Consider the following 22525-nt stretch of genomic DNA (forward strand, 5'->3'; position numbering starts at 1 on the left):
TAGGGGACATGGACATTGAGAAGGGAAATGTGGATACAAGTCCAGAGAGAGGACATGGGCTGAGATAAGAAGAGGAGCAGACACTGCTGTGAGGGGGAAAGGCTGACAGATAGGGGACATGGACATTGAGAAGGGAAATGTGGATACAAGTCCAGAGAGAGGACATGGGCTGAGATAAGAAGAGGAGCAGACACAAGCTGTGAGGGGGAAAGGCTGACAGATAGGGGACATGGACATTGAGAAGGGAAATGCGGATACAAGCCCAGAGAGAGGACATGGGCTGAGATAAGAAGAGGAGCAGACACAAGCTGTGAGGGGGAAAGGCTGACAGATAGGGGACATGGACATTGAGAAGGGAAATGCGGATACAAGTCCAGAGAGAGGACATGGGCTGAGATAAGAAGAGGAGCAGACACAAGCTGTGAGGGTGAAAGGCTGACAGATAGGGGACATGGACAGGACATTGAGAAGGGAAATGTGGATACAAGCCCAGAGAGAGGACATGGGCTGAGATAAGAAGAGGAGCAGACACAAGCTGTGAGGGGGAAAGGCTGACAGATAGGGGACATGGACACTGAGAAGGGAAATGCGGATACAAGTCCACAGAGAGGACATGGGCTGAGATAAGAAGAGGAGCAGACACAAGCTGTGAGGGGGAAAGGCTGACAGATAGGGGACATGGACATTGAGAAGGGAAATGTGGATACAAGCCCAGAGAGAGGACATGGGCTGAGATAAGAAGAGGAGCAGACACAAGCTGTGAGGGGGAAAGGCTGACAGATAGGGGACATGGACATTGAGAAGGGAAATGCGGATACAAGGCCAGAGAGAGGACATGGGCTGAGATAAGAAAAGGAGCAGACACAAGCTGTGAGGTGGAAAGGCTGACAGATAGGGGACATGGACATTGAGAAGGGAAATGTGGATACAAGCCCAGAGAGAGGACATGGGCTGAGATAAGAAGAGGAGCAGACACAAGCTGTGAGGGGGAAAGGCTGACAGATAGGGGACATGGACATTGAGAAGGGAAATGCGGATACAAGTCCAGAGAGAGGACATGGGCTGAGATAAGAAGAGGAGCAGACACAAGCTGTGAGGGGGAAAGGCTGACAGATAGGGGACATGGACACTGAGAAGGGAAATGTGGATACAAGCCCAGAGAGAGGACATGGGCTGAGATAAGAAGAGGAGCAGACACAAGCTGTGAGGGGGAAAGGCTGACAGATAGGGGACATGGACATTGAGAAGGGAAATGCGGATACAAGTCCACAGAGAGGACATGGGCTGAGATAAGAAGAGGAGCAGACACAAGCTGTGAGGGTGAAAGGCTGACAGATAGGGGCACATGGACATTGAGAAGGGAAATGTGGATACAAGCCCAGAGAGAGGACATGGGCTGAGATAAGAAGAGGAGCAGACACTGCTGTGAGGGGGAAAGGCTGACAGATAGGGGACATGGACATTGAGAAGGGAAATGTGGATACAAGTCCAGAGAGAGGACATGGGCTGAGATAAGAAGAGGAGCAGACACAAGCTGTGAGGGGGAAAGGCTGACAGATAGGGGACATGGACATTGAGAAGGGAAATGTGGATACAAGTCCACAGAGAGGACATGGGCTGAGATAAGAAGAGGAGCAGACACAAGCTGTGAGGGGGAAAGGCTGACAGATAGGGGACATGGACATTGAGAAGGGAAATGTGGATACAAGTCCACAGAGAGGACATGGGCTGAGATAAGAAGAGGAGCAGACACAAGCTGTGAGGGGGAAAGGCTGACAGATAGGGGACATGGACATTGAGAAGGGAAATGTGGATACAAGTCCACAGAGAGGACATGGGCTGAGATAAGAAGAGGAGCAGACACAAGCTGTGAGGGGGAAAGGCTGACAGATAGGGGACATGGACATTGAGAAGGGAAATGTGGATACACGTCCAGAGAGAGGACATGGGCTGAGATAAGAAGAGGAGCAGACACAAGCTGTGAGGGGGAAAGGCTGACAGATAGGGGACATGGACATTGAGAAGGGAAATGCGGATACAAGCCCAGAGAGAGGACATGGGCTGAGATAAGAAGAGGAGCAGACACAAGCTGTGAGGGGGAAAGGCTGACAGATAGGGGACATGGACATTGAGAAGGGAAATGTGGATACAAGTCCAGAGAGAGGACATGGGCTGAGATAAGAAGAGGAGCAGACACAAGCTGTGAGGGGGAAAGGCTGACAGATAGGGGACATGGACATTGAGAAGGGAAATGCGGATACAAGTCCAGAGAGAGGACATGGGCTGAGATAAGAAGAGGAGCAGACACAAGCTGTGAGGGGGAAAGGCTGACAGATAGGGGACATGGACATTGAGAAGGGAAATGCGGATACAAGTCCAGAGAGAGGACATGGGCTGAGATAAGAAGAGGAGCAGACACAAGCTGTGAGGGGGAAAGGCTGACAGATAGGGGACATGGACACTGAGAAGGGAAATGTGGATACAAGTCCACAGAGAGGACATGGGCTGAGATAAGAAGAGGAGCAGACACAAGCTGTGAGGGGGAAAGGCTGACAGATAGGGGACATGGACATTGAGAAGGGAAATGCGGATACAAGTCCAGAGAGAGGACATGGGCTGAGATAAGAAGAGGAGCAGACACTGCTGTGAGGGGGAAAGGCTGACAGATAGGGGACATGGACATTGAGAAGGGAAATGTGGATACAAGGCCAGAGAGAGGACATGGGCTGAGATAAGAAGAGGAGCAGACACAAGCTGTGAGGGTGAAAGGCTGACAGATAGGGGACATGGACATTGAGAAGGGAAATGCGGATACAAGTCCACAGAGAGGACATGGGCTGAGATAAGAAGAGGAGCAGACACAAGCTGTGAGGGGGAAAGGCTGACAGATAGGGGACATGGACATTGAGAAGGGAAATGTGGATACAAGGCCAGAGAGAGGACATGGGCTGAGATAAGAAGAGGAGCAGACACAAGCTGTGAGGGGGAAAGGCTGACAGATAGGGGACATGGACATTGAGAAGGGAAATGTGGATACAAGTCCAGAGGCCATGGGCTGAGATAAGAAGAGGAGCAGACACAAGCTGTGAGGGGGAAAGGCTGACAGATAGGGGACATGGACATTGAGAAGGGAAATGTGGATACAAGTCCACAGAGAGGACATGGGCTGAGATAAGAAGAGGAGCAGACACAAGCTGTGAGGGGGAAAGGCTGACAGATAGGGGACATGGACACTGAGAAGGGAAATGCGGATACAAGCCCAGAGAGAGGACATGGGCTGAGATAAGAAGAGGAGCAGACACAAGCTGTGAGGGTGAAAGGCTGACAGATAGGGGACATGGACATTGAGAAGGGAAATGCGGATACAAGTCCAGAGAGAGGACATGGGCTGAGATAAGAAGAGGAGCAGACACAAGCTGTGAGGGGGAAAGGCTGACAGATAGGGGACATGGACATTGAGAAGGGAAATGCGGATACAAGTCCAGAGAGAGGCCATGGGCTGAGATAAGAAGAGGAGCAGACACAAGCTGTGAGGGGGAAAGGCTGACAGATAGGGGACATGGACATTGAGAAGGGAAATGTGGATACAAGGCCAGAGAGAGGACATGGGCTGAGATAAGAAGAGGAGCAGACACAAGCTGTGAGGGTGAAAGGCTGACAGATAGGGGACATGGACATTGAGAAGGGAAATGTGGATACAAGGCCAGAGAGAGGACATGGGCTGAGATAAGAAGAGGAGCAGACACAAGCTGTGAGGGTGAAAGGCTGACAGATAGGGGACATGGACATTGAGAAGGGAAATGCGGATACAAGTCCACAGAGAGGACATGGGCTGAGATAAGAAGAGGAGCAGACACAAGCTGTGAGGGGGAAAGGCTGACAGATAGGGGACATGGACATTGAGAAGGGAAATGTGGATACAAGGCCAGAGAGAGGACATGGGCTGAGATAAGAAGAGGAGCAGACACAAGCTGTGAGGGGGAAAGGCTGACAGATAGGGGACATGGACATTGAGAAGGGAAATGTGGATACAAGCCCAGAGAGAGGCCATGGGCTGAGATAAGAAGAGGAGCAGACACAAGCTGTGAGGGGGAAAGGCTGACAGATAGGGGACATGGACATTGAGAAGGGAAATGTGGATACAAGTCCACAGAGAGGACATGGGCTGAGATAAGAAGAGGAGCAGACACAAGCTGTGAGGGGGAAAGGCTGACAGATAGGGGACATGGACACTGAGAAGGGAAATGTGGATACAAGCCCAGAGAGAGGACATGGGCTGAGATAAGAAGAGGAGCAGACACAAGCTGTGAGGGTGAAAGGCTGACAGATAGGGGACATGGACATTGAGAAGGGAAATGCGGATACAAGTCCAGAGAGAGGACATGGGCTGAGATAAGAAGAGGAGCAGACACTGCTGTGAGGGGGAAAGGCTGACAGATAGGGGACATGGACATTGAGAAGGGAAATGCGGATACAAGTCCAGAGAGAGGCCATGGGCTGAGATAAGAAGAGGAGCAGACACAAGCTGTGAGGGGGAAAGGCTGACAGATAGGGGACATGGACATTGAGAAGGGAAATGCGGATACAAGTCCAGAGAGAGGACATGGGCTGAGATAAGAAGAGGAGCAGACACAAGCTGTGAGGGGGAAAGGCTGACAGATAGGGGACATGGACATTGAGAAGGGAAATGCGGATACAAGTCCACAGAGAGGACATGGGCTGAGATAATAAGAGGAGCAGACACAAGCTGTGAGGGGGAAAGGCTGACAGATAGGGGACATGGACATTGAGAAGGGAAATGTGGATACAAGGCCAGAGAGAGGACATGGGCTGAGATAAGAAGAGGAGCAGACACAAGCTGTGAGGAGGAAAGGCTGACAGATAGGGGACATGGACATTGAGAAGGGAAATGTGGATACAAGCCCAGAGAGAGGACATGGGCTGAGATAAGAAGAGGAGCAGACACAAGCTGTGAGGGTGAAAGGCTGACAGATAGGGGACATGGACATTGAGAAGGGAAATGTGGATACAAGTCCAGAGAGAGGACATGGGCTGAGATAAGAAGAGGAGCAGACACAAGCTGTGAGGGTGAAAGGCTGACAGATAGGGGACATGGACATTGAGAAGGGAAATGTGGATACAAGCCCAGAGAGAGGACATGGGCTGAGATAAGAAGAGGAGCAGAGGTGTGAGGGGTTGGGTGAAGGGATCTTTGATAGGAATAGAGAGGTGAGGAGGACTGGGAAAGCAGCTATGGGGGTGGGGGACTATTAGAGGAGTTAAACAAAGAGAGAGGTTGTGAGAAGAGAGGGATCATGAGGAAGAGAAAAGGAAAGAAGAGGTGGAAGTAGCAGGAGGGGGTGAGAGAAGAGAATCAGCTGTGGAGAGAGAGCCGGTGGATGAAACATGGAGAAAACATGACAGCAAGACTAGAAAATAAGCTTTAAAAGAAAGGGGAAGGTGTAAGGCAGAGGTCGAGAGCCAGCAGACAGAAAGGTTGGGAAATTGTTTATCTGAAGTTGGTGAAGATTTCAGTGCAAGCTGAGTAGGATGAAGGCAGGGGGGCAGTTTGTATCTGCCCTTCTCTTCCAGCCCTGCAGTCACCAGGGTGAATGTGGTATTATACTGGAAGCATGGGGAAGCGGAGGAGGAGGTTGTGCTTGCAGTCATATCATAGGCTCAAAATATCTCTTAACATGTGGCAGCTCCAATATTGAGGGGCTGTGGCCAGGACTTGAATTGATATGAGCATGGTTCCCCTTTCTACAAATGGAAATGAAACATTCCCCTGTTATATCCCACAGGAGAACGCAGTGATCTCTGGGGTTTCCTAATGAAGGGCAAGAAGTACCACATGGGGAGAATCTGACTGCTGAGCTGCCAGGGCTCAGGACATGCAAGTCCCCGAGTGTCTAAAGTGGACTGCTCTCTGTGAGTGACGGGAGGAGGCAGGGGTGGTAACAGAAAATAATAGTGCCTGGGCTCAGGGAGTTCAGAGCAGTCCAGTGCAGAATAGTGCATGGGCTCAGGGAGTGCAGAGCAGTCCAGTGCAGAATAGTGCCTGGGCTCAGGGAGTGCAGAATAGTGCCTGGGCTCATGGAGTGCAGAGCAGTCCAGAGCAGAATAGTGCCTGGGCTCAGGGAGTGCAGAGCAGTCCAGTGCAGAATAGTGGCTGGGCTCAGGGAGTGCAGAGCAGTCCAGTGCAGAATAGTGCGTGGGCTCAGGGAGTGCAGAATAGTGCCTGGGCTCAGGGAGTTCAGAGCACTCCAGTGCAGAATAGTGCCTGGGCTCAGGGAGTGCAGAATAGTGCCTGGGCTCATGGAGTGCAGAGCAGTCCAGTGCAGAATAGTGCCTGGGCTCAGGGAGTGCAGAATAGTGCCTGGGTTCAGGGAGTTCAGAGCACTCCAGTGCAGAATAGTGCCTGGGCTCAGGGAGTGCAGAATAGTGCCTGGGTTCAGGGAGTTCAGAGCACTCCAGTGCAGAATAGTGCCTGGGCTCAGGGAGTTCTGAGCAGTCCAGTGCTCAGGGAGTGCCTGGGCTCAGGGAGTGCAGAATAGTGCCTGGGCTTAGGGAGTTCTGAGCAGTCCAGTGCTCAGGGAGTGCCTGGGCTCAGGGAGAGCAGAATAGTGCCTGGGTTCAGGGAGTTCAGAGCAGAATAGTGCCTGGACTCAGGGAGTGCAGAATAGTGCCTGGACTCAGGGAGTGCAGAATAGTGCCTGTGCTCAGGGAGTTCAGAGCAGTCTGGTACAGGATAGTGCCTGGGCTCAGGGAGTTCAGAACAGACCAGTGCAGAATAGTGCCTGGGCTCAGGGAGTTCAGAGCACTCCAGTGCAGAATAGTGCCTGGGCTCAGGGAGTGCAGAATAGTGCCTGGGCTCAGGGAGTTCAGAGCAGACCAGTGCAGAATAGTGCCTGGGCTCAGGGATTACAGAGCAGTCCAGTGCAGAATAGTGCCTGGGCTCAGGGAGTGCAGAATAGTGCCTGGGCTCAGGGAGTTCAGAGCAGTCCAGTGCAGAATAGTGCCTGGGCTCAGGGAGTGCAGAATAGTGCCTGGGCTCAGGGAGTTCAGAGCAGTCCAGTGCAGAATAGTGCCTGGGCTCAGGGAGTGCAGAATAGTGCCTGGGCTCAGGGATTACAGAGCAGTCCAGTGCAGAATAGTGCCTGGGCTCATGGAGTGCAGAGCAGTCCAGTGCAGATAGTGCCTGGAATCAGGGAGTGCAGAATAGTGCCTGGGCTCAGGGAGTGCAGAATAGTGCCTGGTCAGGGAGTGCAGAATAGTGCCTGGTCAGGGAGTTCAGAGCAGTCCAGTGCAGAATAGTACATGGGCTCAGGGAGTGCAGAATAGTGCCCGGGCATCTGGAGTGACCTGAGCTTGTAGAGGAGGGGAATCACAGACTGAAAGCTAAGCCAGCCATGAAGGGAAGCCTAACGTACTGATGTGAAGGGGTGGATGAGCCAAGCCTATAGAGGTGGGCAGCTGCCCTAGGAGGGGTGAGGAGGAACCTGCTGGGGAGTACAGGGATGGGGAGGTGAACAGAGAAGGCAGCGTCAGTGGGAAAGGGGAATCAGAGCTTTCTAAGGGGATATAGCGAGTGAAGCTGGAAGAGGGGACTTAAATCCTCTCCCCCCAAATATAAAATTCAGACTCTGCCCATGGAGGAGGGTGAGTAGTGGGACTAAGGGGAGGAGATTAGGAGAGTGAGAGAAAAGGATGGTTGAGACAGTATGCTGGGCTGCATAGAGAGAGGAATATCGAGTAAGAAAAGGGAAGTGATTATCCCCTTGTACAGGTCCTTGGTGACCTGGAGACCGTATCTACAAAGAGACAGAGACAAGATGGTAGCGGTACAGAGAAGGGCAACCAGGAAGGTGGAGGATCTTCATCGGATGTCATACGAGGAGAGATTGAAGAATCTGTACACCCTGGAGGAAAGGAGGAGCAGAGGTGATATGATACAGACTTTCAGATACTTGAAAGGCTTTAATGATCCAAAGACAACGACAAACCTTTTCCGTCAGAAAAAAATCAGCAGAACCAGAGGTCACGATTTGAATCTCCAGGGAGGAAGACTCAGAACCAATGTCAGGAAGTATTTCTTCACGGAGAGGGTGGTGGATGCCTGGAATGCCCTTCCGGAGGAAGTGGTGAAGACCAGAACTGTGAAGGACTTCAAAGGGGCGTGGGATAAACACTGTGGATCCATCAAGTCTAGAGGACGTGAATGAAGAGGAGGCAGCAAAACACTGCACGGAGCGGCAGTAGCCACAGAGGCATTCAAACACTGCACGGAGCGGCAGTAGCCACAGAGGCATTCACGGAGCGGGATGCCAATGGCCAGTGGTTGGTGTTCCACCTTCACGGAGCGGAAGGATGGAGGGCTGCCATCTCCAAAAAAAAATAAAAAAACAAACAAACAAGCAAACAAAACAGGGGAGGGTAAGGGGCAGGGGTAGGTAAGAGTATGGGGCAGGGGTGTGGCCGCTTGTTACAGCGGTTGCTACCCCTGACTGAGCTGGATGTTCACTGGGATGCGGATACGGCGCTGCTCTCTGCATTGGTGGAGGGGTGGAAGAGTATTGGGGCCGGAGGGTGCTGGAAGCCAATAGTGACGGGTGGGAGGGAGAAAAAAGGGGGGAAAAAAATGGATAAACTGCGTAGCTTGCTGGGCAGACTGGATGGGCCGTTTGGTCTTCTGCCGTCATTTCTATGTTTCTATGGCGGTGGCAGGAGAGGGGAGAGGAAGAGACTGAGATGTGGATGGGGAGGAGCAGGAGGGAGGAGGCTGTGAGGATGAGCTGGCATTGGAGAGAAGAATGAATTTATTTTATTTATTTAAAAACTTTTCTATACCGTTGCTAAGTTAAATACCGTCGCAACGGTTTACATGTAGGCACATATTTAATGCAGGTAAAAGTGTACTATAGTACATTCTAACAGGTTTACATGTAGGCACAAATTTAATGTAGGTAAAAGTGTACTATAGTACATTCTAACAGGTTTACATGTAGGTACATATTTAATGTAGGTAAAAGTGTACTATAGTACATTCTAACAGGTTTACTTGTAGGCACATATTTAATGTAGGTAAAAGCGTACTATAGTACATTCTAACAGGTTTACATGTAGGCACATATTTAATGCAGGTAAAAGCGTACTATAGTACATTCTAACAGGTTTACATGTAGGCACATATTTAATGCAGGTAAAAGCGTACTATAGTACATTCTAACAGGTTTACATGTAGGCACATGTTTAATGCAGGTAAAAGCGTACTATAGTACATTCTAACAGGTTTACATGTAGGCACATATTTAATGTAGGTAAAAGTGTACTATAGTACATTCTAACAGGTTTACATGTAGGCACATATTTAATGTAGGTAAAAGTGTACTATAGTACATTCTAACAGGTTTACATGTAGGCACATATTTAATGTAGGTAAAAGCGTACTATAGTACATTCTAACAGGTTTACATGTAGGCACATATTTAATGTAGGTAAAAGCGTACTATAGTACATTCTAACAGGTTTACATGTAGGCACATATTTAATGTAGGTAAAAGCGTACTATAGTACATTCTAACAGGTTTACATGTAGGCACATATTTAATGTAGGTAAAAGTGTACTATAGTACATTCTAACAGGTTTACATGTAGGCACATATTTAATGTTAGTAAAAGTGTACTATAGTACATTCTAACAGGTTTACATGTAGGTACATATTTAATGTAGGTAAAAGTGTACTATAGTACATTTTAACAGGTTTACATGTAGGCACACATTTAATGCAGGTAAAAGTGTACTATAGTACATTCTAACAGGTTTACATGTAGGCACATATTTAATGTAGGTAAAAGTGTACTATAGTACATTCTAACAGGTTTACATGTAGGCACATATTTAATGCAGGTAAAAGTGTACTATAGTACATTCTAACAGGTTTACATGTAGGCACATATTTAATGTAGGTAAAAGTGTACTATAGTACATTCTAACAGGTTTACATGTAGGTACATATTTAATGTAGGTAAAAGTGTACTATAGTACATTCTAACAGGTTTACATGTAGGCACATATTTAATGCAGGTAAAAGCGTACTATAGTACATTCTAACAGGTTTACATGTAGGCACATATTTAATGTAGGTAAAAGTGTACTATAGTACATTCTAACAGGTTTACATGTAGGCACATATTTAATGTTAGTAAAAGTGTACTATAGTACATTCTAACAGGTTTACATGTAGGTACATATTTAATGTAGGTAAAAGTGTACTATAGTACATTCTAACAGGTTTACATGTAGGCACTTATTTAATGCAGGTAAAAGCGTATTATAGTACATTCTAACAGGTTTACATGTAGGTACATATTTAATGTAGGTAAAAGTGTACTATAGTACATTCTAACAGGTTTACATGTAGGCACATATTTAATGCAGGTAAAAGTGTACTATAGTACATTCTAACAGGTTTACATGTAGGCACATATTTAATGTAGGTAAAAGTGTAATATAGTACATTCTAACAGGTTTACATGTAGGCACATATTTAATGTAGGTAAAAGCGTACTATAGTACATTCTAACAGGTGCCGTCAAAGGTTCGGTTACAATATATTTATTTATTTATTTATTTATTTATTGGTTTTTATATAACGCCGCTCATCAGAGATATCACGTCGGTGTACAGAGAATGAAAAAATACGCAATTGTATAGTATCAAGTATATCATTAGACATAGTCATTTAGTTCATGACCAATTGTACCAAGGCACTTACACGGGTAGTTTTATCACACATAGTATTATAGTTATGCTTTATTGTGGTGTGGAGTTCATAGACTAATATACTGTATAGTCCTAAGGACTGTATGTCGGTGCCTTTCTGTCTTTTCCTGAAATATTTGTGGGACTGAGTTCTTCCCCATGTTCACATTATCTGCTCCTCTCTGGACATTTAAATACAGGCTGCTCATTCGTATTCACAACCCACTGGGTTCACCTCCCCATCCCTGGGTAAATGTAACATCAGGACTTGCTAGAGACATAAAGTTCCTGGATGTAATAAATGATTGCTTCATGGAGCAATTGGTTCAGGAACCAACAAGAGAGGGAGCTATTTTAGATTTAATTCTTAGTGGAACGCAGGATTTGGTGAGAGAGGTAACGGTGGTGGGGCCACTTGGCAACAGTGATCACAACATGATCAAATTTAAACTAATAACTGGAAGGGGGACAATAAGTAAATCTGCAGCTCTAACACTAAACTTTCAAAAGGGAAACTTTGATAAAATGAGGAAAATAGAAAAAAACTGAAAGGTGCAGCTGCAAAGGTTAACAGTGTTCAACAGGCATGGGCATTGTTTAAAAATACAATCCTAGAGGCGCAGTCCATATGTATTCCACACATAAAGAAAGGTGGAAGGAAGGCAAAACGATTACCGTGATGGTTAAAAGGTGAGGTGAAAGAGGCTATTTTAGCCAAAAACACATCCTTCAAAAATTGGAAGAAAGATCCATCTGAAGAAAATAGGATAAAACATAAGCATTGTCAAGGTAAGTGTAAAACATTGATAAGACAGGTGAAGAGAGAATTTGAATTGAAGTTGAGCTATAAATAGAAAAAACAAGGAAGGGAGCTTAAAGTATGAAAAGAAGAAACTAAACAAGGAAGCTTTAAGATATTTGTTGGTAAAAGAATAAGAGATAAAGTGAAATATAGAGTATTTGTGCTATCTGGTTGTTACAAAGACTGCATAATAATTTAACATATGTGATACATGAATGTATTTTAATATGTTAGTTATAGGTACTTTGTTGTATTAGAAATAGGTGCAATATTATTGGTGCAATATTTTCTAGTGTGTGTGAATGTGGTATGAGTGATGAGTATTGGTGTAATTTTAAAATAGTTTATGATCTTAAATTATAAAATTGTATTAAATTAAAAGATTAATAAAGATGTGTTGAAATATATACAGGTATATCTCAATATTGTTCACAAGTTAAGTGTAAAACATTGATAAGAACATAAGAAATTTCCATACTGGGTCAGACCAAGGGTCCATCAAGCCCAGCATCCTGTTTCCAACAGAGGCCAAACCAGGCCATAAGAACCTGGCAAGTACCCAAACACTAAGAAGATCCCATGCTACTGATGCAATTAATAGCAGTGGCTATTCCCTAAGTAAAATTGATTAATAGCCGTTAATGGACTTCTCCTCCAAGAACTTATCCAAACCTTTTTTGAACCCAGCTACACTAACTGCACTAACCACATCCTCTGGCAACAAATTCCAGAGCTTTATTGGGTGTTGAGTGAAAAAGAATTTTCTCCAATTAGTCTTAAATGTGCTACTTGCTAACTTCATGGAGTGCCCCCTAGTCCTTCTATTATTCAAAAGTGTAAATAACTGACTTTCATCTACTCGTTCAAGACCTCTCATGATCTCAAAGACCTCGATCATATCCCCCCTCAGCCGTCTCTTCTCCAAGCTGAACAGCCCTAACCTCTTCAGTCTTTCCTCATAGGGGAGCTGTTCCATCCCCTTTATCATTTTGGTCGCCCTTCTCTGTACCTTCTCCATCGCAACTATATTTTTTTTGAGATGTGGCGACCAGAATTGTACACAGTATTCAAGGTGCGGTCTCACCATGGAGTGATATAGAGGCATTATGACATTTTCCGTTCTATTAACCATTCCCTTCCTAATAATTCCTAACATTCTGTTTGCTTTTATGACTGCTGCAGCACACTGAGCCGACGATTTTAAAGTATTATCCACTATGATACCTAGATCTTTTTCCTGGGTCAATTTTCTCAGTGGAAAAGGGTAAACAGTGGAGTGCCTCAGGGATCTGTACTTGGACCGGTGCTTTTCAATATATATATCAATGATCTGGAAAGGAATACGACGAGTGAGGTTATCAAATGTGCGGACGATACAAAATTATTCAGAGTAGTTAAATCACAAGTGGATTGTGATACATTGCAGGAGGACCTTGCAAGACTGGAAGATTGGGCATCCAAATGGCAGATGAAATTTAATGTGGACAAGTGCAAGGTGATGCATTATAGGGAAAAATAACCCTTGCTGTAGTTACACGATGTTAGGTTCCATATTAGGAGCTACCACCCAGGAAAAAGATCTAGGCATCATAGTGGATAATAATTTAAAATCGTCGGCTCAGTGTGCTGCAGCAGTCAAAAAAGCAAACAGAATGTTGGGAATTATTAGGAAGGGAATGGTGAATAAAACGGAAAATGTCATAATGCCTTTATATTACTCCATGGTGAGACTGCACCTTGAATACTGTGTACAATTCTGGTCACCGCATCTCAAAAAAGATATAGTTGCGATGGAGAAGGTATGGAGAAGGGCAACCAAAATGATAAATGGGATGGAACAGCTTCCCTATGAGGAAAGGCTGAAGAGGTTAGGTCTGTTCAGCTTGGAGAAGAGACGGCTGAAGGGGGATATGATAGAGGTCTTTAAGATCACAAGAGGTCTTGAATGAGTAGATGTGACTCGGTTATTTACACTTTCGAATAATAGAAGGACTAGGGGGCACTCCATGAAGTTAGCAAGTAGCACATTTAAGACTAATCGGAGAAAATTATTTTTCACTCAACGGACAATAAAGCTCTGGAATTTGTTGCCAGAGGATGTGGTTAGTGCAGTTAGTGTAGCTGGGTTTGAAAAAGGTTTGGATAAGTTCCTGGAGGAGAAGTCCATTAACTGCTATTAATCAAGTTTACTTAGGGAATAGCCACTGCTATTAATTGCATCAGTAGCATGGGATCTTCTTAGTGTTTGGGTAATTGCCAGGTACTTGTGGCCTGGATTGGCCTCTGTTGGAAACAGGATGCTGGGCTTGATGGACCCTTGGTCTGACCCAGCATGGCATGTTCTTATGTTGTTATGTTCTGTTTTGCTGGGGGCGCTGTAATTTGTGTTGAGTTCAGCACCCCCGAATCATTTTCAAACGTTGGCTCTTATGCCACTGCTAACCGTGGGGCTGGTGCTGTAAATGTTTCTCAGGAAAGTGAGGATCTCTTCGTGCATTGCTGGGCATCTGGAGCAAATCATTTGGTATTTGAACTTATAGGGATAACACATTCAGTGAGTCCTTCTCTGTATGAGTGTCCACCCTTCCCCACCTGTCTGCTTTTTATGGCAAAACTAGCAGCTCTTGAAGCCTTTTGTCTAAAGGGGTTTCCAGTTCTCTAGGCTCAAGCAGGACTCTGTAAGGGTTGGAAACTTGTTGAATATGCTTGAAAGAACCCTTCAGTCTTTCTGCCTTTCTAAAACGTGCACACCTGTTTTTTTGTTGTCCGAGTCTTTGCTTCACTCTCGTGCAACCAAACCATCTTAATCTTGAGTCTGAATCAGAAGCCAGAGAGCCAGGGCTTTCCTTGCTTTGTTGCACTGTGTATCAGACTGACTGTCTCTGTTTCCTCTCTCTTAGGTCCATGCCACAGATGCAGACAGCGGCAGCTTCTCTTCCATCACATACTCCATCAGTTCTGGCATTGGAAGTGTGGCTCCAGTCCAGTTCCACATCGACAAGCAGACGGGTGAGATTTGTACAATGAAGACCTTGGATCGTGACGAAGGTCCTAGAAGCTATGATTTCACAGTCACTGCTGAGGATGGGGTGAGTATTTTGGGAGAAGATGGGCCACTGTGCCTTGTGGAGAGGAGCAGTGTACACTTGCAAACAGGGAATGCATAGCATTGTGGTTCTGAGTGTGCTGCGTGATGGATTCCCATCTCTCAGCATGTTGCATGGTTTATGTATTCGTTTCCATTCCTATCTGCTTATCATTCCCCAAAACATGCTCCAAGTGGGGAAAAAACACATAATAGAGGGGTCACCCAAAGATAGTCATTAGTTAAACATCAACTCAAAATCCATACTCAGCACCCTATAAATCAGCCCTGAAAAACGTACGGATGTCCCTCCCTCCATGCAAACCCCCAAGTCTATCACCCCAAACTGTAACATGGGTGCTGAGTGCAAAAGTACATTCTGCTATTTGTTTCAGATCTGCTGGTTATTAGATTCAAAACAAAAATAGGAAATATTCCGCTATGTGAATAGGCTCTTATTGTATATAAAGAGTGACCATCATACAGCGCCCTTGCAACCAATGGCTTATATGTGTAAGCCTTTACAAGTGCTTGGGCTTTATAATCATAGGTCACTTCTTATGTTATGCTCATATAAGAGTCTTAATAGTATTCCCCTTCTTGCTGATAAATAGGGGCTATACACATTGCATTTATCTTTAATGTTAGATAGGTGTGATTTTTCATGTATTTATTTCTCAAAGACCACCATTAACTTTTGGTTGAAAAAGAATTCAGTGTGTTACTCTTGGAGGTCGGTGCCTACAAATGAAATAAAAATTTTTCTTCTGCCAGACGCGAAGTAGAGCAGAAGAGATAAAAATAGAGAGAGAGGAAAAAAGGTATAAAAACTTGGGGAGAATACTCTTTTTTACAATAGCTATGTGCCCGAGCCAGGAGAAATTGCCTCTCCCCCACTTATCTAGGTCTCTATCTATTCACCTCAGTAAGGGCCTCTAATTAAGGGAGAGCCAATATGTATCCCCAAATATTTTAGGGACGTTCTGGCCCAGTGAATGGGAAAACATTTCTTAATCATAGAGATTTTGGGAGCTGGTAGGTTTATATTAAGTAATTCTGATTTCTCAAAATTTACTTTAAAACCAGATTGTTGCGGGAGTGCTAGGGAGCGGTCCCAATTCCAGAGAGGTTGTGTGCCCTTGGACAACGGCATGACTGAAGAGGAGCTCCAAGGAAGCGCCGAGGCAGGCAATGCGTGTCCAAGGACGGGCAGACAGGCTAAAGACCAGGAGCTCTGACCTCTGCCGAACCTGAATGCATCGGAAGATACCCAACAACGCAATGCTGGTCTCTGGGGTAGCCCTCCAGCCACTCAATAGCCCTTTTGGACCTGCCGCCTGGAAACAGCAGATGCGACAGGACGGGCAGAGGTCGAGGACAGGTGATGGTACTGGAACAAGACGAAGGCACTTGAAGACAAGGTCAGACGAAGGTACTTGGAGACATAATCTGACAAGAACACTAGGCAAGGAGGCAAGGCTGAGGCAAGGCTGAAGAGAAGAACATCGGGAACATTGACGACACTTGATGAGTGGAAAGACGACAGCAGAGTTAAAACTCAGCATGAAGAGGAATCCGGGCAACACTCGAAGCAGCCTCCAACCTGGACAGAGCTTCAGTGACCCCTGTGTGATTGACGCACCTGACAGGTCAACCAGAAGATGACAAAACTTCAGACCCGGTGAGGAAAATGCACCAGAAGGATATCTCGAAGCTGAACAGAGGACGGCAGGAAGCTAGGAGTCAAATCCGGAACCAGGACATCAGAGGACAAGGCTTCCAAGGAGAGGAGCCAGAAGGAATGAAGGCCTGAAGGCGGACATCTGAAGACAAGACATCAGGATGATCTGAAGATGAGGACATCAGGGACATCTGAAGACAAGGACATCTGAAGGCTGGATCATCTGGAATATCTAGAGAAGTGGACAACTGAAGATGAGGACGTCAGGAACAACTGAAGATGAGGACGTCAGGAACAACTGAAGATGAGGATGTCAGGGACATCTGAAGACGAGGACAACTGAAGGAGGATCATCTGGAACATCTAAAGACAAAGACATCAGGGACATCCACAGACGAGGACAACAGGGACATCTGAAGACGAAGACATTAGGGACCACTGCTATTAATTGCATCAGTAGCATGGGATCTTCTTACCATTTGGGTAATTGCCAGGTTCTTGTGGCCTGGTTTGGCCTCTGTTGGAAACAGGATGATGGGCTTGATGGACCCTTGGTCTGACCCAGCATGGCAATTTCTTATGTTCTTATGTTCTTATCAGAAGATGAAGACACAGGATCTGACAAGAGACTATGAACCATAGACAAAGACAAGACGAAGGAGCAGGAACCATGGATGAAGACGACAAGGGAATTCCCATGAAGAACAGAGTGCCTTGAAGAAGCTGAAGATGAAGAGAAGTCCAGGAGCAGACTGGCTCCTTGCAAAGGCGAAGACGGACCGGCGAAGGGCCCTTTTATAGGGCTGAAGAGGAAATGCCTGGATAACCTCATCAGGAGGGACCACAGGGCTACATCCACTGTGGGCCCTTTAAGAGGCAGAGAGGGGCACGGCCGTGTGCCTAAGGAGGCAGGACTCTGGAGAGCGGCGTCCCTGCCACAAAGAAGGAGTAGGAGCAGCAGTAGGCCACGAAGCAGGGCCCAGCATCAGAGGCAGCTCCATGCCGTGCAAGAGGAGCTGGAGATGGTGGCCCTGCCAGCACAGAAGAGAGAAGAACTCCAGACCCTACAGGCTGAATAACAGCAGCTCTGACCACCGCGGAGTGTGGAAGTCTGTGGCGGAGAGGTGAGAGGCTGCTTGCGGCTAGGCCCACGAGCAGAATCGTAACACAAATACCTTGCTGAAGAGCTTTAACGGAACACGGTTTTAATGACAGAGCGTTCCATAATTTAGAACCTACTGCCGAACAAAACCCTCCCTCGTAAAACAAGTTTTATTTCTTTAAATGATGGGATAATTCCTAATTCTAATAATGCAATATATGACAGGAGCATAAGGGGACAGCAGATCTTTTAAATATTGTGGTTTCCCTTCTCATAATATTTTAAAAACTAATAAACGCCCTTTAAACTTTACTCCAGATTGTACAGAGAGGCAAAGTAAGTGCTGGAGTTATGTGATGAAAATGAGAGGTGGCAGTAATAAGCTGAGCAGCGCCTTTTTCTATCAGTTCAAGAGTTCGCAATTCATTTTTAGGTAAACCAATATTTAGAGCATTACAGTAATCCAAGGATATTATTATTAAAGCTTGTACAACTGTTCAAAAATCTTGCATAGATAAAATATATTTCAAGCATCCCACCATACATAATTTGTAAAAAGCAGATTTCAATGAAGCACTAATCTGAGGTTCTAAACATAAATGGGAATTGAATAAAAACTCAAGGCTACACACACAGCGTGAAATATTTAACGAAACCGCATTAACATAAATAGTGGGTAAATCAGTTGCAACAGTAACATGACAGAACATTCCTGTTCATACCAGGATCAGTCCAGACTCCTGGGATTATGCCTCCCTTCCAGCAGATGGAGACAGATGGCAGATGGCATATAACCCAGTGTGCCACCTGCAGTCCCTCAGTATTGACCTGTATTTCTCTGCCTCCAGCAGATGGATAGAGCTACAATCCCTGCAGTCTTAAAAAAATAAAATAAAATAAAAAAGAGATGTAAAATTCTATTAGGTTATCCTCCCAGGAGGTTGCGAGGCCCTGGTGGGGCTATCCCTCCTGGTGTCCAGGAAGATGAGTAGGGGGTCGGGAACCCTGGACTGGCTCGTTCAGATGCCACTGGGTGGGGGGGGGGGGTATAACAGGTGGGGCCAATTCCTTCCTCCCTCAGGAGAACAATCTGCAGCAGCTCTTCTTTTGGGGACGTCTTGCTAGGCTTCCTCAGTTATAAGTAAAGTAAAAAAAAAAAAAATCTGGTTTCTTGAATAAAAAAAAAAAGAGAAGAAGTGATAAGGCGTTTGTGGCTGGGTCAGCTGTGTTGTGGGCTTTGGAGTGGCTGCCGTGAGATGAGCGTGTGGGTGGCGAAGTCTTGGCTGAGAGTGCGGTGCAGCGGGCTGTTTTGCTGCACGGTTAGGCCTCGCCGCAGTCGGTGTGGCTTCGGGTTATGGCAAATGGCAGTGCATGCTGCTCATGCGATGACACACAGGTGCATCTCTCTTGAACCGGGCTGTGCTCCCGATGCCTCTTCAGTGGAGAGGGTAGATTGGGGCCATCGCAGCCCATGCAGGAACGGCAGGCTAGAGCCAAAACCAGAATGGGAGTGTCTTTGCTGGCAGGTGCCCCTCCCTCACCAGGCACAGGAAGTTTGGCCATGTTGCCCGGGGCTGAGGGTCTCTCTGTGCTGCTTCAGGGGCGGTGAGGATCTTTCCCCTCTGCTGTCTCAGGTGTGGCAGGGCATTTTCAATTGGAAGGAACCCGATTTGAATGAGGAAGGAGATCATTCTGAGAATCTTTCAGATGATCCCATGCCTTTTTCCTCTGAATTTATCCTGCTGATGCATGAAGTGTATTTGACACGGAAGACAACCGGGGAGCCGGGCCAGGTTCTGGGGTCTGGTGCTAGGTGGCTGCCTAAGAGAGCTGGAAGTTCTGGGGGCCCAGTTCCGCGCAAGGTGTCCAGGGTCCTCGGGATGAGGTCTGTGCTGGGCAGACCGGATGTTGACTCTGACGACTCTGAAGGGGCTCCGCAGGTTCCAGTGTTTCCGGATCCATCCAGGGCTGACATTGATCCAACTGCCCTCAATAAAGGTGTTGCGGAGCGCTCGCAGAGCGATCCCACTTCCTGAGAGAGGTGTGTCCTTGGGCCGCAGCTCGACCCCAGAGGATTCCGAAGAGGGCCGCGGGAGGCGTGGCATGCCCGAGCATGGGTAGGACGGAAGCAAGACTGGAGTGATGACCAGGCGACAGGCTCTCCGCCGGACCTGCACGCTTCGGAAGACCCAACAATGCAATGTTGGTCTTGTGAACAGTCCTCTGACCGTTCCCAGCCCTTTCGGACCTGCCGCAGGGTACGGCACGAAGCGGCAGGCCGGACAGAGGCCAGGACAGCGAAGACTGGAACATAGATTCAGATGAGACTCAGAAGCAGGGTACTGGAAGTGCAGACGTAGACTCAGAGACAAGATACTGGAAGTGCAGACGAAGACTCAGAGACAAGATACTGGGCGTGCTGATGTAGACTCAGAAGCGAGGTACTGTAGATGCAGAGGTAGATTCAGAAGCGAGGTACTGAAGATGCAGGGGTAGGTTCAGAAGTGAGGTACTGAAGGTGCAGATGTAGACTCAGGAACAAGGACTGAAGGAAGACATGAGCACTGTCCCTCAGGGCACCCCGCTCAGACCACTCCTGGGACTGAGTCAAGGGCCACCCTGTCCCACGCGTCCCCAACACTGCCTTGGAGGGCAGGTCACGGACCACGCTGAGAACAGGAGAATGCAGGAGAGATCCAGGCGAGGAGAACTCCGATGCTGGGATACTGACATCCAAAGTCCCGTCGGCTGGCAGGAAGGGAAGCTCCAAATCACAGGGACGAATCCCACCTGTTGGCCACTCCAGGGCCCAACAGGCCAGAAGGCTCAGGAGCCAGACAAGACGAAGGGCAGAACATATGGGACTGGATCAGGAACTGGATCTGGCACCGACATCAAGGACTTCTCAGAGACTTAGAAACGAGGTACATGGCTTGCATCACTGATGGCCCTAATCAGCCCGCCCCGAGGGCTGGTCACGGACCACGGCGTGGCTTGCCGTGAGGTACCAGGACATTGGAGGACACAGGATCAAGGTGCTAGCTTTCAAGAGGTTCAGGGACAAGGTACTTAGCTTTCAGGCGAGTTTCAGGAACAAGGACTTCTCAGAGACTTAGAAACGAGGTACATGGCTTGCATCACAGATGGCCCTAATCAGCCCGCCCCGAGGGCTGGTCACGGACCATGACGCAGCTTGCCGCGAGGTACCAGGACATTGGAGGACACAGGATCAAGGTACTAGCTTTCAAGAGGTTCAAGGGCAAGGTACTTAGCTTTCAGGTGAGTTTCAGGAACAAGGTGCAAGGCTTGTAATATCTGGACTGGATCATGGATACCGGATTAGGAATCAGACCTCAAGGCAGGAACAGGGACAAGCGAATATCAGGACTGGAACAACTGGAAACATCAGGACTGGAACAACTGGAAACATGGAACACTGGACCTTGCAGAAGGCTGGAACACAAGGCAGCTCCTGGAATGAGGATCACAGGAGTGACCAACTCCTTGCGAAGGCAAAGACAGACTGAACGTTGAATCCCTTTGTAGAGCTGAGGTGGACAACGCCCAGGGAAGAGCCAGCAGGGGCCACACCTGGCTGGCCCTTGAAGAACAGACGAGAGGCGCACGCTCGCACCCTAGGAAGCTGGAGAGATGAGTGCTGGAAGCTGGTGGTGTCCTCCGCCACGTGGAGGACCCATGGAAGCAGGCAAGCAGCGAAGCAGCCCTGCCCTGGAGCTGGAGAAGTGGCAGGCTGCTGGAGCGGTTTCCAGCTACGAAGGCGAAAGCAGGAGAGCAGGAAGAGAGCTGGAGAAGGTAAGGCTGGCTGCAGGGGAAGTAGGGAGCTGTAGCAGGCTCCAGGCACCGCTCCACGCTGCAAGGCTGAAGCAGGAAGGCAGAAGCGAGGTAAGCTGGCTGCAGAGAGAACAGAGAGACTGCAGGCAGAGTAGAGAGCAGTAGCAGGCTGCAGGCACCAGCAGGGACGGCTTCCCTGCTGGGCAAGGACCCGGGCTGAAGCAGGCACCGGCAAGGACGGCCTCCCTGCTGGCTGAAAGGTCCCAGGATCGCAGCAGTACGTCGGGGGAAGGCAGAAGCAGGAGCCGAGGAGCCGGCCGCATGGCAACAGCTGCGGGGACAGCCCCAGCTGATTCAGGGAGAAAGAGAAGCAGCAGCGTCAGCAGCCCGACTGGCTGTGAGAAGGTAAGAGCCTGCCCGCGCTCCTCACGGGCAGGATCGCAACAAAAGGTCTGGATGGGTCAGATCCAGATGAAGGTTTTTGTCAGATGCCAGTGGCCGAGTGGGACAACCCTAAGGTGGTACGTTTATTCCGGTTAGAGGAGTTGTGGCCCTTAGTTCTGCATGTCCTCGGAGCTGGGGATCAAGGTTCCTCAGGAGGAGTCCGATCAAAAGGAGTGGACCCAGCCATGGATGGTATGAGGGGTCTGGCAAAAGCTTTTCCATTTCACAAGTCGGTAAAAAAGCTTGTGGTCAGGGAGTGGGATACTCCTGAGATAGGCCTAAAGGTAGGTCAGGTGATGGTGAAATTGTATCCATTACCAGAGGACACCCTCGTTGTTGGCACTCCCTAAGGTGGACGTGTCGGTGTCTACAGTCACTAAGAAGACCATTATTCCTGACACTGGTTCAGCGGCGCTGAAGGACATGCAGGACAGGAATTTGGAGATTCATCTCAAAAAGATACTTGAAGTGTCTGCATTGGGCATTCAGACTGCTGTATGCAGTAGCTTCAAGCAGAGGGCCAGTTTGCACTGGGTTCGGCAGTTGCAGGCCACGAAATTGCTAACTCCATCGGAGGCTAAGGAAGTGGACTATCTGGAGGCAGCAGCGGCCTTTATAGCGGATGCCCTATATGACCTGATCAGAATGTCTTCGAGGATTATGATGTCTGTGGTTTCAGCCAGAAGGCAGCTTTGGTTAAGGAACTGGTCAGCGGGTGTTTGGTCTAAGTCTCAGTTGGGAGCATTACCATTCAAGGGAATGCTCCTATTTGGCAAGGACTTAGAGGAGCTCGTAAAGCATCTCGGGGAGGTCAAAGGGCATAGGCTGCTATAAGACGGGCCCAGAGGTTACAA

At 47.7% G+C, this 22525-nt stretch overlaps 1 protein-coding gene across 1 annotated transcript in view; it reads left to right on the forward strand.

Moving 5' to 3' along the window:
* Positions 1 to 22525, forward strand: part of DCHS1 (dachsous cadherin-related 1) — a gene marked incomplete in the record, with an annotated part of 442608 nt that overhangs the window by 152374 nt on the left and 267709 nt on the right. Inside the window, 1 exon segment of the mRNA XM_029601883.1 lies at positions 14468 to 14656. Coding sequence (XP_029457743.1) covers positions 14468 to 14656 — 189 coding nt within the window.

The sequence above is a fragment of the Rhinatrema bivittatum genome, chromosome 5 (genome assembly GCF_901001135.1).
Source record: "Rhinatrema bivittatum chromosome 5, aRhiBiv1.1, whole genome shotgun sequence".
Taxonomy (NCBI): Eukaryota; Metazoa; Chordata; class Amphibia; order Gymnophiona; family Rhinatrematidae; genus Rhinatrema; species Rhinatrema bivittatum.